Below are 14,766 nucleotides of genomic sequence, written 5' to 3'. Positions count from 1 at the left end.
CAAAGTAATTAAGTTCCATGGTAAAATTCACCTTCATTAAGCACTTGCTTATCATCAGAGAAAAGGAAAAAAAAAAGTGGTTATGAAGTAATTGGCTTTGAACATCGAGGTTACCCTATTGTTTTACACTCATAAGCCTCACTAATTTAAAATTTTCAAAATCTAAGCCATATAGAACAAACTTGACTTTGACTGGAAAGCTGGCTGTAGGAAGCTGTGAATGGAAGCTGGCTGTAGGAAAGAACAATCCAACGAAGAACTATGGGGTTTTGCACATATTAATGTAATAACATGTAAGCTGTGTGTAATTTTGTCATAAAATATCTATTAATGTAATTGGGAATCATTTGCCTGTATAAGGTAAATAAGTTAAAGATGACCTTCATTTTAATAGCCAAGGAAATGTACATGTAATTTTCCAGAGAATATATTAGTCGTTTGGTCTTGTTTTCATATGCAGTAATTACAGATTTTTAAATATAAAAAGTGAAACAACAAGGAAGATCTACTCATGATAGAGAGATAGAGGGGACATAAAGTCCAAAGCAACACGCTGAGTTGCTTTCACAATTATATACTGCAATGATATATTGCAGTATATAATATATGATATATATATATGTATATGATATAAAAAAGATATTTTGATACAGGCACACTGGTAAAGCAGCATATGACTATACCTAAAGCTACTTTAAATAATCTTCAGCTAACCAACAGCAAAGCTGCATTTCTCCCAGATACATCCAGGAGCAATGCCCCTGATCTGCATTTATGACAGAGAGATGTTTGGTGTAAATGAAGTTAGGAGGTCAAGTTTATTGTAAATCATCTGTGTACCTCTTTTTCCTGTACTCAGGTTATTTACTAGCTTTCACACATAGTTGATATTTGTAGTGCCTAATTTTAGCATGCTTTTGTTTTTTTGCTTCAATAAAGAAAGATAAAATCTGATCAAGACAAACTACATCCCTAAACTGAAGTGAGCCAGCATTTAGTGATTCACACTCCCCTACATGTTTTATTACACCAGTCTTAAGTGTGAAAATTCTCTTTGAAAAATCAATAACCAAAAAGCACCGCTGAATTGAGAGATTAAAAAAACCTGTGTTGTTATAATGCCATCTTTAGACTGCAGTTCTAAGGCAAGTTTAAAACCAGAAATGCCAAATCCTGCTATTCCAGAGATCAAGTAACACTATCTATTTCACTTGTCTTGAAAGTAAGAAATATTCTGGTGCCACAAAAGACAAAAGCAAACAAACAAAAATCATTTAAACCAATAGGTAGGATTACCAGCAGGCTTACCTAATTGGATAAACTGGGGATCGCTTTTCACTCCAGGTCCTGCCCCAGTACTTGCTGCCACTTCCACGCTATATCGAATACCAGGAACTAGGGAGGGGATGACTACAGAAAAGGTGGAACCGTCTACCGTCTTGTTTATATGGTATCGACTTTCATTGCCAAGACACCAAACCTGCAGGGAAGTAAGCGTATGGTATGTATAAATGTTCAAAATTCAACACCAAAGCATAAGTAGAAGGAAGGATGACACATTCCTTTCTCCTGGATAAAGAAATTTAGAATTTGTCACTACTCTAATATCTGCAGTCATGGATTGCTGTCCTAGGCACTGTATGAATACTGAAAAGATACTTCTTGTTCCAAAGCGCAGCTCCAACTACTACAATTATTTGATGGGTTTATCGTAATTCATTTACAGTTCAACCAGTGACATGAGTGCTAATATAACTAAAAGCGTTAGTAACACGGAACAAATAAGGGAAGCCCCATAGCCAAGAATCGTTCACATAAACAACAAAGAAAGAACATTCAGTTAAATGAATTTGCAATTCTCTTGTTCAGGAATCATTCGTCAAGCAAGGCCTTCTTCACTCAAGCGCAAGGGCAAGTCTTTCATCACATGACGTCACAGGAGAACCGATGTCATGCTGGAATCCAAACGTTATCTTTTTTTCTTAAAAATGGCAGCAAAAGGAAAGGATTGAGTAATATGCCATCTTCTATTGAGAGACAACAGCGTGATAACAGATCTCATTTTTTGGTTGAGAACAGGACACAGGTCTAACGTCTTCAATTCACCACTTCATAAATTACATCAGTGATATTAAATGATTGAGAGAAACAGTATGATGATATATTTTTCTCTCTTTAGGCTTGCACCATTGATGTGGCAAATGCTTTTAAGAGTACGGTTGAACTCCCAACTGCTATTAAAGGTGAAGTAGCAGCTAATCTAGATCTGCTAAAAAATTGATGAAGCTGTGTTGATTTCCTTTTTATTCCTTTTCCACAAATGTATTGCGCTACAATGAATATTTATCCAGAAAGTTAGATTAGTTAAATTCAGTACTTTATCTGTAAAGAAGCAAACTTTCCTGAGAACAGCAGCATTTCTGAACCTGTGCTGATTGTACACAGGAGGGAAGATTTTGCTTTTGACACATGGAGCTCCTAAAAGATTTAGTGCCCAGATAGCTGTTTGTAATCCCTCGTGCAATTCTGCCGCTGTGAAGATTGCCAGGTGAGTGAGCTGAAGTTTCATGTATAGAACAATTGCTAGGGCCCTTTCTGTAGAGCCCTTTCCGCCTGGACACTGGAAATTTTATTTCACCTTCAGGACACTGTAAGACCCTTTTTCCTTCTCTGGATGCCAAGGATTGAAACAAGGCTAGTGGGACACTGTCAGGATCTGAAATGTGTTTTAAGCTCCTTTGAAACAGAATCCCCATGCAGCATATACATAACTGCTGCTGCAGAGCAGGTCAGAGCACACGAAGAGAAGAGAATCTCCTTTTTATATTCTGATACTAAATAGAGACTGTTTCAGTCAGTAGTAGTAGTATAATTATTAGTAATATTAGTAATATTGCTCTTAAATCCTAAAGGATGGTCCATGAAGATGCTCTTATGTAAATAAGAACTCGATACAGTGTTAAAAAAAGATTTAAATCATTTTGACCTATGTCGTTTTCACAGAAATTGTTACTGCCACCTTATACAATGGTGTATGTGCAAACAATAAAAACAATTTATTATGTATTTGTAACTATGCACTACTAATTCATAAAAATGTTTTGTTCTTAGGCGCTCAAATACACGGAGAAATTCACAAAACAAGAATGTTAGGTTAAACATCAGGTTGTTCAGTACTTGCCATACTATATTTGATTGTATACCTAAACAGGCAAGTGAAAACGAACTTCTAGAATGTTATGAAGGAAGGAGGAATTCACATTATAATAGACACATAAGTGAAGAAAGAATTAGTATAACAAGAGAATTTCAAACTTCATGCTAGGGAAGGAGGGAATGACTTCTGCTGTGACCAGGGAATTTCAAACTTCATGCTAGGGAAGGAGGGAATTACTTCTGCTGTGATTTGAATTTCTGGCTTTTTGCGTGTGCTACTGACACTTCTTCAATTAAGATGGTATCCTCCTTCCTATTTATTTTACCCTTTAATTAAAGTAGGTACACTCTTGCCTTAGATCTGAGTCGCTGTGAAAACAACAAATTCCCCCACATATGCGTGCCTTTTTTTCTGGGAGAAAACATAGGAGATAGAAAAAGAAAGAGGAAAGAAAAAAGAGAAAATATGACAAGACTTCTATTTGTGTTTTTCTTGTTATTAGTTCTTAATCTTAAATCACTGGTTCTGCATTTGTTTAGTTTTTAGACAAAAATATTAATTACATATAGCAACTTAAATAGCAATTACATATATATTCATTGTGCCTGTTTTCTGTCCATGGTGAAAAGCACAAAGGAAAATAATGGCATCCACGCAATAAATGTAGATGTGAAACATGCCAGCGTGCCATCTACTGCTACAGAAGCACTACAAGACGCTTGCTCCTACACCTGATAGCCTATTACTTCCGAATGCTAGGAGGTATGTTAGGTATTATAGCCACTCGGAAATGTGAATATCCTGACTTTTATTGTTTTGTCCTTACAAGCTTAACATTCCTCTGATGCAGTTTCTTGATGGAAATCTATTTCTTCTGCTCAAGGTCTGTTTTTAAATAAAATAACTTTGCAAGTATTTTTTTTTCCAATTACATTATATATCTGAAACTAAGCCATAAACTGATTTTTTTACCCGTTGACCAGGTTTTGAAAGGTGTTTTATTATTCTAAATTGACCATGAAGCTTAGCGATCTTTTCCCTTTCCCATTTCTGCTGAGGAAAAAAAAATAGCAGAATGAGTTTTGATGGCTAGGAATATATGTCTATAGCACAATGTTTTAACCTGAAAAAAAGCCGAGACATTCTCATTTGAAAAATTTTCTCAGTAATGCGCATTTGCAGGAGACTGAAACCAAAGATCCCGCCTCTCCGTGGCTATAAAGCTTACTTGATATCCACAACTAGACATTTAAAACGTCTGTAGCTTGCTTAGCAAAAATAAGCTTCATTTACTTTGCTATGTAAATTATCGCAAAACAATTTGAACTGAAAATAAATGCAGTGTATTTTGCTAAACAAACATCGAATAATAAATATTTTATAATGTATTTACAATTTGTTAAAAATTAAATAGCATGATGAGGACAGTGTTTGTGTGAAAGAAAATTTCTATACACTAAATACATTTATTACCATACAAGTGCGTTCTTTACGTGAAAGTTTTCCATTTGTTTTAACTACCCAGTTATGCATAATTTACTCAGATCTTAACACTGTTAATTACCGTCGCTGAGCTTTTCAAATCATTAAGCCTGTTTATATTTACTACCTCGGCTGATGTCTTTGAGTCACAAAACGGTTCTCAAACAGGTATGGTTCCCCCGCTACTTGTGTGCGCATTTCTCAAGTTATAATGAAGGCAAGAAGGTAGTTGTTTTAATTAAGAGTGTTGATCCTTTGCTTTGATTTATGGAGGCTGTTTTAATTGCCTTCTACCATCTATACAGAATTACTAAATATGGAATTTGAGTCAAAGTGATTTTCTAGCTCATTTGCTCTGACTAACCAGTAGATGGAGCCAAGCATCCACGAACAACCTAATCTGTCACTACCTGGCCAATACCCCCTCTGCCAGGGGATCAAGGCATGCCAGCAGTACCTTATATTCCTGAACCATCCCGTTCTGGTTGTCCTCGGGGGGCGGCTGCCAGGTGACCACAATTGCCGTCCCGTTCCCATCGTTCTTAGTTACTGAAACACTCTGAGGTGGAGCACTAGGAGCTGTTTGTTTGGAAAGAAGGATTGAACGGTTAAGTTCGTCACAGGCAGAAGTGAGCTTTTTTAAGAGGAAGATGGTTTCTGGGCCACAGAAATGCATTCTTTTATGCCCCACCCTTCATTGAGGGCCCACAAGATAAAATGATACAGAAGGAAAGTGATGTGAACCTGCAACCAGGCTCCTGAGTTCTGCTGCATTTTTGCTGTGTGGGACAGGAAAAGTCACACTCGTCATCAGACTCTCCAAACTCAGATAGCCGTTATCTGAACGTCACAGTCCCGAGCACTGAATTCCTCATTGGTCTCAAATCATCTCACCCAGGATCAACAGTTTTGAAAAATAAAGTCTATAAACTGACCCCAAGAGAATGCCAAATCGCAGTTCCTCTAGTGTGTAAATAACAATGAGTAATACAAAACTTATTAAAACCAGGACAGAATGCGTTCATATTAACACCTTTATAATAATAATTTATGTTTTCTTTCTAAAAACTGGATGCTTAGCTGATGCTTAGGATGAACGCAGTTAAGCACACCTCTTGAACCACTCGCAGCAATAAACCAGAGCTACACGGCATTTCTACTGGGGAGGGAAGAGAAGGGGAAAGGTTGCACATCCCAACAGAGGCACTGAAATCCCTATTCAGAGGCACTGGCCACCTTGCATACTCATTACGCCTGAGCAGCAACAAAAGGAAGAACTTCATGAACCTTCTCTTTTTACCACACGTATGAGATGGAAACACATAATTTAGTCCACTATATCTGTTGCCCTCATTCATCTTTTCATTTTGTCTTACTGATTGATCCAGATATAAAAGCCTTCTAAAAATGTGGTTTCCATTCCCTCAGCTATAGCGCTTTGATGATTTCTGTGGTGTCTGCTATCTACTCAAGATAGTGATTAGCAAGTGCTTGAATCTGACAGAAGTCACTTGTGACCAGACCATGAACTCAACAGGGAGGAGTGCACACTGCAGTGAAGATAAAAAGTGCATTTCCCATTGTATGTTGGAGGGGATTTTTGCACATCCCTCTCTCTCTGTCTCTCGCGCGTGGTTCTGAATATTTACTTCTGTGTCACCAAACAATTCACATAATGATCAGTCCAACACAGCCTCCTCTGCCACAGATTGCTGTTCTCAAACAGCACAGACTTCAAACAAAATCAAATAATGAACATATCAGAGGAAAGCAGGCCAGACTACTACTTCAAAAAGGAAAGATGAAGACAGTCTGGCTCCTACTTGCCTTCTTCCAGGGTCTTTGCAAATTTCACTTCGCTATCTGCTCCCTGAAATTCATTAAAAAAAGGGCGGGCCTTGATTTCGTAGTTTACACCTTTCTTCAGCTCGGGAATGATAACGCTGTTTTTGGTTGGAGTCCTCACTTCAAAGATTAACCACTCTGACTCTCCATAGGATGCTGGCGTAGGCCGGTACAGAATCTTATATCCTTGAATATACTGGGACTGCTGGTCCACCTGGCAAGACAGCAGAACACACAACACATCCTTTAACAAATATGAACCAGGAATGATGTCTGTGACACTATGCACGGTCCTTGGACTATCCGTTCATTTTATTCAAAGCAAACAACACTGCCAAAGTAGATAAAGGCTCCTTGCATTACAGCAAATTACAGGCCTGATTCACAAGTGCATTAATCTGTTTGATGCTGGTAGAACTGCGCTCATTTCCGTGGATTTATGAAGCCATTAAAAGGGGATAACGGAGTTGTATAATATGCCCCAGCTCCGTGAAATTAACAGCCTTTGCATCCGTGGAGCGATGGAGCTCAGCACAGGCCAGACTTCTGCCCACCTGAATCTATCCAGCAGGGCAGGGGGCACATGGGGAAAGGGGGGAGGGCGAGGGCAGGGGATCTACAGCTCCACAACTCAGGGTGACGAACATGGAGATCAAAGAGAGAGCCTGCCAACTCTCCCGGGGTGTGGAAGCCTCCCAAAATCCATGAAATGAGCACCGCTTCCTGCCTGCTTCCTTCTGGAGAAAGTGAATTGAAAGGGCAGCCAGCTGGCACTATCTCCATCGCTGTGATTAGGCTGGGCTCTGTCACAGGGCAGATTTGTCCAAGTGCTTCCTCCATGTCCACCCACTCAGTGGGAGGCTCCTCTGCTGGAGGGAAAGGGCTGTTTTGAGAGGGCTCTGGAGAGGCTCATAAAACTCAGTATGGCAACACAGATGAGACCAGGAAAAGCAGATCAAAATGATACTCAGTGGTCCTGGGTGCTTTTTAGACTGAGGTCATTTTACATCACACGTATGGAGAAAGAGATCTTAATGTAAATGAGGGTGGGACTCAATGTGTTTGGCTATACCTGAAACAGAAAGCCATCTTACAGAAGTGATCTCTCGTGGAGCATTCACTATCATTTAACTACCAGTTTCAATTTCTGATGAATAAGAAAGTCCAATAACAGCAACAAAAAAAAATTTAAAAGTGCATCAGATTTTCACTATTTTCAAAAATCTCGTACGGTGATATAACAAAACTGTTTGCTTGCAATTTTACTCCAAAAAGCAGCACGTTTCATTTTTAATAATCACATAAAGAATGCATGTGTTAGCTGAAACTGAGGTAATGCTTATTTTTGAAATTGCAGAGAAGCCACAGGCCACCCAAGAGACTGACAAAAAATGCCCGTCTGGAAAAGGTTGTTCTGTAAGTAAAGGTCAAACAAAATCGTGCTAGGAACCTCAAAGATGTTTTAACGTTATTAGTTAAAACAGGAGATTGCCTGCTGCAGGTGGCCGTACTGCAGGTGACAGTGTAATTACTGTGCAACACAGCAGGTATTATTTGTACTCTTGCAGCACCAAGGAGCCGTGGTCATGGACCAGGACTCCATTGGGCTAGGGCTCTTCTACAAAGTCAAAACGCCTTTTGTTCCTGTTCAAAATGTTCTGCTGCGGCATGGCAGGGGCTACACCCTGTGCTCTCCTACACTGTCCCTGCCAATATATTGACATGTTCAGATGGAAGTCCTAAAAAGACCTCAAAGCTCACTCCCTTTGGATTTATTCCTGCACCTGGTGTAATTATCCCCCATCTTTTCTTCATTCTGCATTCTATTTTAAAACTGCTCTTCTCTTAATTACATTTTCTTATCGCATTGCTTGGTACTTGCAGTTTCCCATGTTGTTCTTTCTCTTCATTTCTACCTCTTGATTGCCAAATGTCTCCCACAGTAAGCCATTTCTAATCCTTTCTCTCACTGGGGCCTCAGCCTTGTAAGCTTACTTGAATCTTTTTCACCTATGTTCCCATTCCCCTTGCTTCAGGACTCCTACGGTATTGTTTCCTCACTCTCTCATTTCCTCTGCTATATCCTCCACACGGCCAACTTCCCGCTTCCTCCCGCCAGAGCAACGTCAACACACCATCTGAAAACCCTTTGCCATTTTCATCTCTTCTCCCTGTACTGTGTGTACTCATAGCACCGTGGGAAAGGACAGGTTCAGATGAGGCTATATGGGTTTGCGTGTGTTTCTCAGTATGCATGTAGGATGGAGGTAACACTTTCAAACAGAATTATGCAGTATTTCTCTCCACTAGTGACTGACAGACAGGGAAGTGCCCATGTTACCTCATTAGGGGACTGATACACTTCCTACTGAAAGCAGTGCAAAAGCTTCAAATGATATGACTTAAGAAGCCTTTGATCAGTCCTTTAGCTTCCAGAGGACTCTGAAACTCTCACCGTATTGTAAACAGCACTCTCTATGGAGACATAAAATGGTGAAAATGGGACAAAATTTAATCAAGTAGGAAAGCAAAGCCCAAGTAGCACTCATTCCAGAGAAAAACATTTGCAAGCATACAAACTATACAGCTTCTTGAAGTGTGACTCCACTGCAGTCAAACGGTACAATTCAGCAGTATATATAACCACCTCCATGATACAGATTTATACTTACAGTCCAATGAACTTCAATTGAGGAGGAAGAAAGGATAGTAGGGTTGTGCAGATGTAGTACCACGTCACCTAGTTCTCTCTGGACCTGCTTGTGATCCACACCTTGACTTGTTGGTGGAACATCTGTAATAATTTAAGATTCCATTCTCACAAGTATATATGCTTGTTAAAATAAGTATATGTAAATACAAATGAATATATCATAAAATATATGATGCTATCCCCAATAAAGTTTACCCTAAGAACTTCACAATTATGTAAGAAAAAACTACATGATATATTTTCCTGAGCAAATCACCAATGCTTAGGTAGTACCAAATCAATGCACTGCACTTTCTTCGACAGAGAGAAACAGGAGGGAAATGCTGCATAAAAAGAGAAACCACACTCAGGGATGTCTTTGGTAAATGACTACAGCAGCATGTCTTTATTCTTTCCTGCTGGGAGGAGAAAACGTTCTATTACCCACTGCAAATTCCAAGAGACCAGGAAACCTATAAAGAACGGCAAAAGCAGAAGCTGTATCTTCAGATAAATTCACGGGCAAACTTACTGTTTTTAATTACAAAATAAATGTAACAACTGAAGAAAAGAAAAATGAGTCATGTGGCTGCAGCTTCTCTGATGGCAAATGACTTCTGTGAACAGGAGGCAGAGCACAGCTGAGTACTGTCTGGCTCTTCTGACATTTGGTCTATCTTACAGTTAAAAGAATTGTTCATGCGCATGAAGGGACAAAGTCCTCTCAAAACACGCAATGGTACAATGGAAACACATATTTTCTGCATGCAGAGCCCTTGAAAAGCTTATTTAACTGAAATGGAATGACTGTCAGACACGTATAGAATTTATAGGGCAATCACTAATAGGGTGTCTAAAATATACAAGTACTATGGACAGCAGAGTAACATAGTTTCTGTATTGATTTCATCTATCTCTCTTTGATCACTTCATTTTAAACAAATACCATGCTGACTATGGCTAAATATCACAGACTAGGAAATTCATGAAAAGTACTTGTAGTGATTCCTTTCCTTTTTTTTTTTTTTAAAATTAATTCCAGATACAGAGTAATGCATTACATAAACTTCACTCCAGCCTACTACTTCCCTGCCTGACCTCCACTAGTGACAAAGCAAGATCAGGAAATCTTCAGGGGTTCTGTGCTCTGAAGACCTTGGAAATTTCCATACCTGTCTGCTTACAAGAAGTGCCAAAGAGAAGAGTACACAGAAATTGCGTATATATATATGTACAACTACAACGACTGTAATGTCACTGTAGGTGTGTAGACTATCTTGAAAGCTGAGGTTTGGATAGCACAGTTGATGCTGATATAGAAGACACTTATTAAATGCAAGTGCAACAGTTGTAAAGCATGCTTTTTGCATGGTGGTCGTATTCTCATTTTACCAGCTTTTGGTCTTGTCTAAGTAATAATAAAACCATTGCAAGACTGCATTAGGACAAGACATGAGGACAAGTTTCTTCCCAGAAATATAGTTCCCATTTCGGAATACAAAGCCCATGTCACTTTTAACTTTTATCATAGTTTCCTCAATATATTTACAAGAAGATGGGATTTCTTCAACGTTAAAGCAGCAAACTGAGGTTAGCGTGCAGTCAGTGGGTGACAAATCTGGATTCTTAGCAAGGAACGCTGATAACAACAAAACAACAAAACCAAAAAACCCTCCACTGAGTCACGGCTGTATCCACATGTAGTATGCTCTGCCAAACAGTCCATTTATCAGAGTATTTCCCTCCCCCTCAAAGTTTGAAAGCATTAAAGATAGACGCTTTTGGTTGGAGAGTTGCCTAAATATCACCCTGCTTAAAATGTAACAGGAAAGTCAGTGGAATAATTAGTTCTATCTTTGCTAGTCATAGAAGATGAGTCATCAACAATATGAATCAAACTATTAATAGGCTCAGCCATTTGCACATCTGTGCTATACAACAGTATGTGTGTGTTCTTGTTTCGGCTCCAAGCTTCCAAGACAGGCACTGTCAGGGAGAACACCTAAGCATGTTGTTGTTAATGTTGGTAAAGTGTAAAGATAAAGATAGGTTAGGTTCCTGGTCTGGACATGCATTTAGGACAAGACTATACCACCCTCTAGACAAAAGTGAACTGGGAAATTTTTGAACTTACTTAGCTAGACCACAACTTACACAAAACTGAAACGGTACTGGAAGAAGAGTGGAACTGCTTTAAAGAACTTGACACTTGATTACATTTCTTACTATTGATGAATTTTTTATCTATTGGTTGTTATTTTCACTCAGGCATCGTGTGGTTCTCAGGTTTTCAGCTCTACTAGATGCCCAGAGGACAGTGAAGCTTTTCCATGCCATTATAAACCATTCAGTTCTGTTGAGTGAACAGAACACTGCCTCATTCGCTGTTTATCAGAGTCAGTGAGCAGTTCCTTTGGGACATTCAGACCCCATACCTCATCTCATCTCTAGGAATGAAACTACACTGTGTGAAAAACGGACTCGTGCAGAACACTGCGGCCTGCCCTCATAGTAACACATGTTGCCCTGTTCCCAGGAATACAGAAATCACTAAAAGGTTACTAAATCTCTCCTTGGTAACAGACTTTGGAACCCGTGCAATCCCTATTTTCCATGTGGCTGTGACTCTGCTGTCTATATATATCCATAGAAATTGTCATCCATCAGGAGAAATGCATAATAACAAAGGACAGCAATGTGAAATTGTTCACTCCCCAGGGGAGATGAGAAAGACTTGCTTTCAGACCAACGTCAGAAAAAATGAAAAGTCACCAAAGGAAAATGCTTTGTTTCCTTTAAGGAACTTCCTTTCAAAAACAAACATGTACTTACTTATGCATACAAGGAAACAAACATACAACACAGGTATTCTTAAAAAGTCAATGGGTCAGTTTCGCCAGTAAGTAGGAAAAGCAGGAAAAAAAGAAAGGTGATCTCTATCACTTTTACTTTGAAAAAGAGTATGTCCAGTTTTTCCCTTCTTAAGAATGTAAGTATTCCTACTGGAAAAATGCAGGCTGCAAAGTTGCAATGCATTATTCCCTGTACACCATCATAAGTGTCATTTATTTTCTACAGTGAACACAAAGTTATTTTAAATTTTACATAGCCAGATTCAGTCCATAGCTGGACTTCAGTCCTAGCTGGAGTCAGTGGATGACTCCTTCATCCACTACTACCCAGCCTTTTCTTCCACTTGGCTATCTGTAAGCATTGTCTCTCTTCCCTACTATTTTACTTTCAACAGCTGTACTATTGAAAGACTTTTAATATATTGCCAAAACCTCTTCTTTACTGGCTCATGATGCCCAATTCCTTCTAATTTTAAACTTCTCTCTTTCCTAATGCAGCAGAAACCAACTTAGATTATTTGCTGTTTTTCTCTCTGTCTCAGTCTTAAGCCTCATTTGATTCACTGGACATAATAATACCATTTCCACGGAATTTGAAGATTTGCATGATAACTTAAAAAAATCAGAGATTACTGTTGTTGCTAACAAGAGCTATTCTGCAAGATGTAACTATCTTCGGATAAGAGATACTAGGGTTCCCTTAGGCAATGCAATATGCTGTCTAAGCAGCTTTCAGAGTCTATGTTATAGAGAAATGCAGGTTTAAACGCTGTATTTTACTACCTAGTATATATTATAGCCAGGATAGGCAGACAGTCGAAAGCTACCATAATTCCTGCATCTGCTATTGCTCAACTTGTGACAGCCACTGTGGACACCTAAAATGTCCAGAATCAAAAGCTTACCTTGAGTTTTCACTGGATCAGATATTTGGCTTGGGTCACTTAGTCCATATGCATTAGCTGCCCTCACAAGGAATAGATAGATTGCATTAGGTTTTAGCCCTTTAACTGCAAAACTCTCTGTTTTCACATTTTCAGCTACAGTTTGCCAGCTGCTACCAGATGCATGGCTAAGGATAAAACACACGCAAGAGCAGGTTAGCACGTGCTTCTTTAACAACATCTTGTATATAAGCATAAGTACAGCAAGATCACGAGACTCATATACCTGAAGGCCTCAATTATGTAAGAGGTTGGTGTTGCACCTGAATTCAAATTAGGTTGCCATGACAATGTTACTGTATTTCTGCTGACATCTGTAACCTCGGGTTTTGATGGAGCGCTAGGAATCAAGTTTGGGTCAGTGGGTCTTGGTGGCTGCACTGGGACTCCAAACTCTAACAAAGGAGAGAAAAACGCTGAGTATAGACAGGAAGCAGCTGTAAGCTAAATGCTGTTCACATCTGCACTGGCAATTTATGACAGAGTCAGATAACTTCTGCATTTCAGTTTCTGATTTTCCTTTATGTATTTTCTCCACGCAGAGAAACCCTAATTGATTTACCTTGGACCTCTATGTATGCACTCCATGTAGCTTCGCCACTTGGGGTTGAAGCAATGCAGGTGTACCGACCAGTGTCACCCAGCTGAGTGGGAAAAGAGAAGAAGAATAAATATTTGAAACAATCAGGCACTCAGTGGGCTAGAAAAGTAATTACAGCTCTCTCTGTTCCCCCATGAATATGGATAAATGTATTAGGCTGCAAAAACTTTGAACCAGAAACTTCTTCCATTAGAAGTTATGATTTTGTGTGCTGCAAAATGAAAATGGATACTTATTTCTGAGCATTCGCTAAAGAATTGGAAAAACTGCAGATTCTAATTTAATGTTACCTATTCTGTAATGAACAAACTGAAGGCCAATTCTTGTAGCATTTATTCCTTATTCTGCAGAGGTCCTAACAAATAAATTGAGGAGGAACTCAGATGACAAGACCCCATGCAACTGTCAACCTTCTGCCTAAATAATGCCCAGGGATTTGTCTGGACTGCAGCACTGGAGAGCATGTCATCATTAAAACAAAGCTTAAATATTGCACAGGGCCTTGTACATATGGGGTTCCCTGTGTTAGTATAAATTTCACTCTACAGCAGACCCAAAAAGGAATCTCCATATGCTATTCTCATCCAGTTCTGAATGTTGGATTATTTGTCCATATGTGACTTAATCACATTTCAAAAGAGTTTCTTTTTCCCCCCCAAAAGAAATGCTATCCTCCTAAGGTCCCAGCCTCAGCAGATGAGCTGAACGGAAGTGCTCAAAAATCAGAGGTTCAAACTCTAAGCCAGTGTAACTTGTAATTGGTAACAGGGCAACTCTAGGGAACATAGTAAAGTGATGTATACAGCCTACTTTTAAAAAATTACTACATTTCAAACCACAGAAAAGATAGCAGAGAATAGCCAGTATGCTAAAACTAACAACGTTTTAAAAAATTTTACAGCGTGCGAGGCGTGACCAGCAATACTGACCAGGTACTTGCTGTAATTCCCTGAGGAAACCAGGTATTTGACAGGTGGTTAACCATTTTAAGCTATGTTTACACTGTCGAGTGAATATATTTAAACTTTAAAAACTGTTTTGAAAAAGCTGTGTACATGGCTTTATTACTGCAGTATGCTAAACAAAGGTTTTCTTCATAAACATTTGAAATAATTACTTCATTTTAATCTCTTAGTGCTAAAGCCCAAATAATTTAAGTATTCGTCCTACTGAAATACAAGTTTTGCTTTCCC

General features: G+C 39.0%; 1 protein-coding gene across 6 annotated transcripts in view; it reads right to left on the bottom strand.

The window, feature by feature from the left end:
- Positions 1-14,766, bottom strand: part of ROBO1 (roundabout guidance receptor 1) — a 777,783-nt gene that overhangs the window by 44,077 nt on the left and 718,940 nt on the right. For all 6 annotated transcript variants that reach the window (XM_076351850.1, XM_076351840.1, XM_076351865.1 and 3 more), the window contains 7 exons: positions 13,535-13,616; positions 13,199-13,367; positions 12,934-13,100; positions 9,157-9,278; positions 6,467-6,698; positions 5,097-5,218; positions 1,309-1,480 (listed from right to left, as the gene is read on the bottom strand). In XM_076351850.1, coding sequence (XP_076207965.1) covers positions 1,309-1,480; positions 5,097-5,218; positions 6,467-6,698; positions 9,157-9,278; positions 12,934-13,100; positions 13,199-13,367; positions 13,535-13,616 — 1,066 coding nt within the window. The remainder of the gene's footprint in view (positions 1-1,308; positions 1,481-5,096; positions 5,219-6,466; positions 6,699-9,156; positions 9,279-12,933; positions 13,101-13,198; positions 13,368-13,534; positions 13,617-14,766) is intronic.

Source organism: Aptenodytes patagonicus, chromosome 1, assembly GCF_965638725.1.
Source record: "Aptenodytes patagonicus chromosome 1, bAptPat1.pri.cur, whole genome shotgun sequence".
NCBI classification, from domain to species: Eukaryota; Metazoa; Chordata; class Aves; order Sphenisciformes; family Spheniscidae; genus Aptenodytes; species Aptenodytes patagonicus.
The sequence above is the reverse complement of the archived record's forward strand: the minus strand, read 5'-3'. Positions and strand labels throughout refer to the sequence as shown.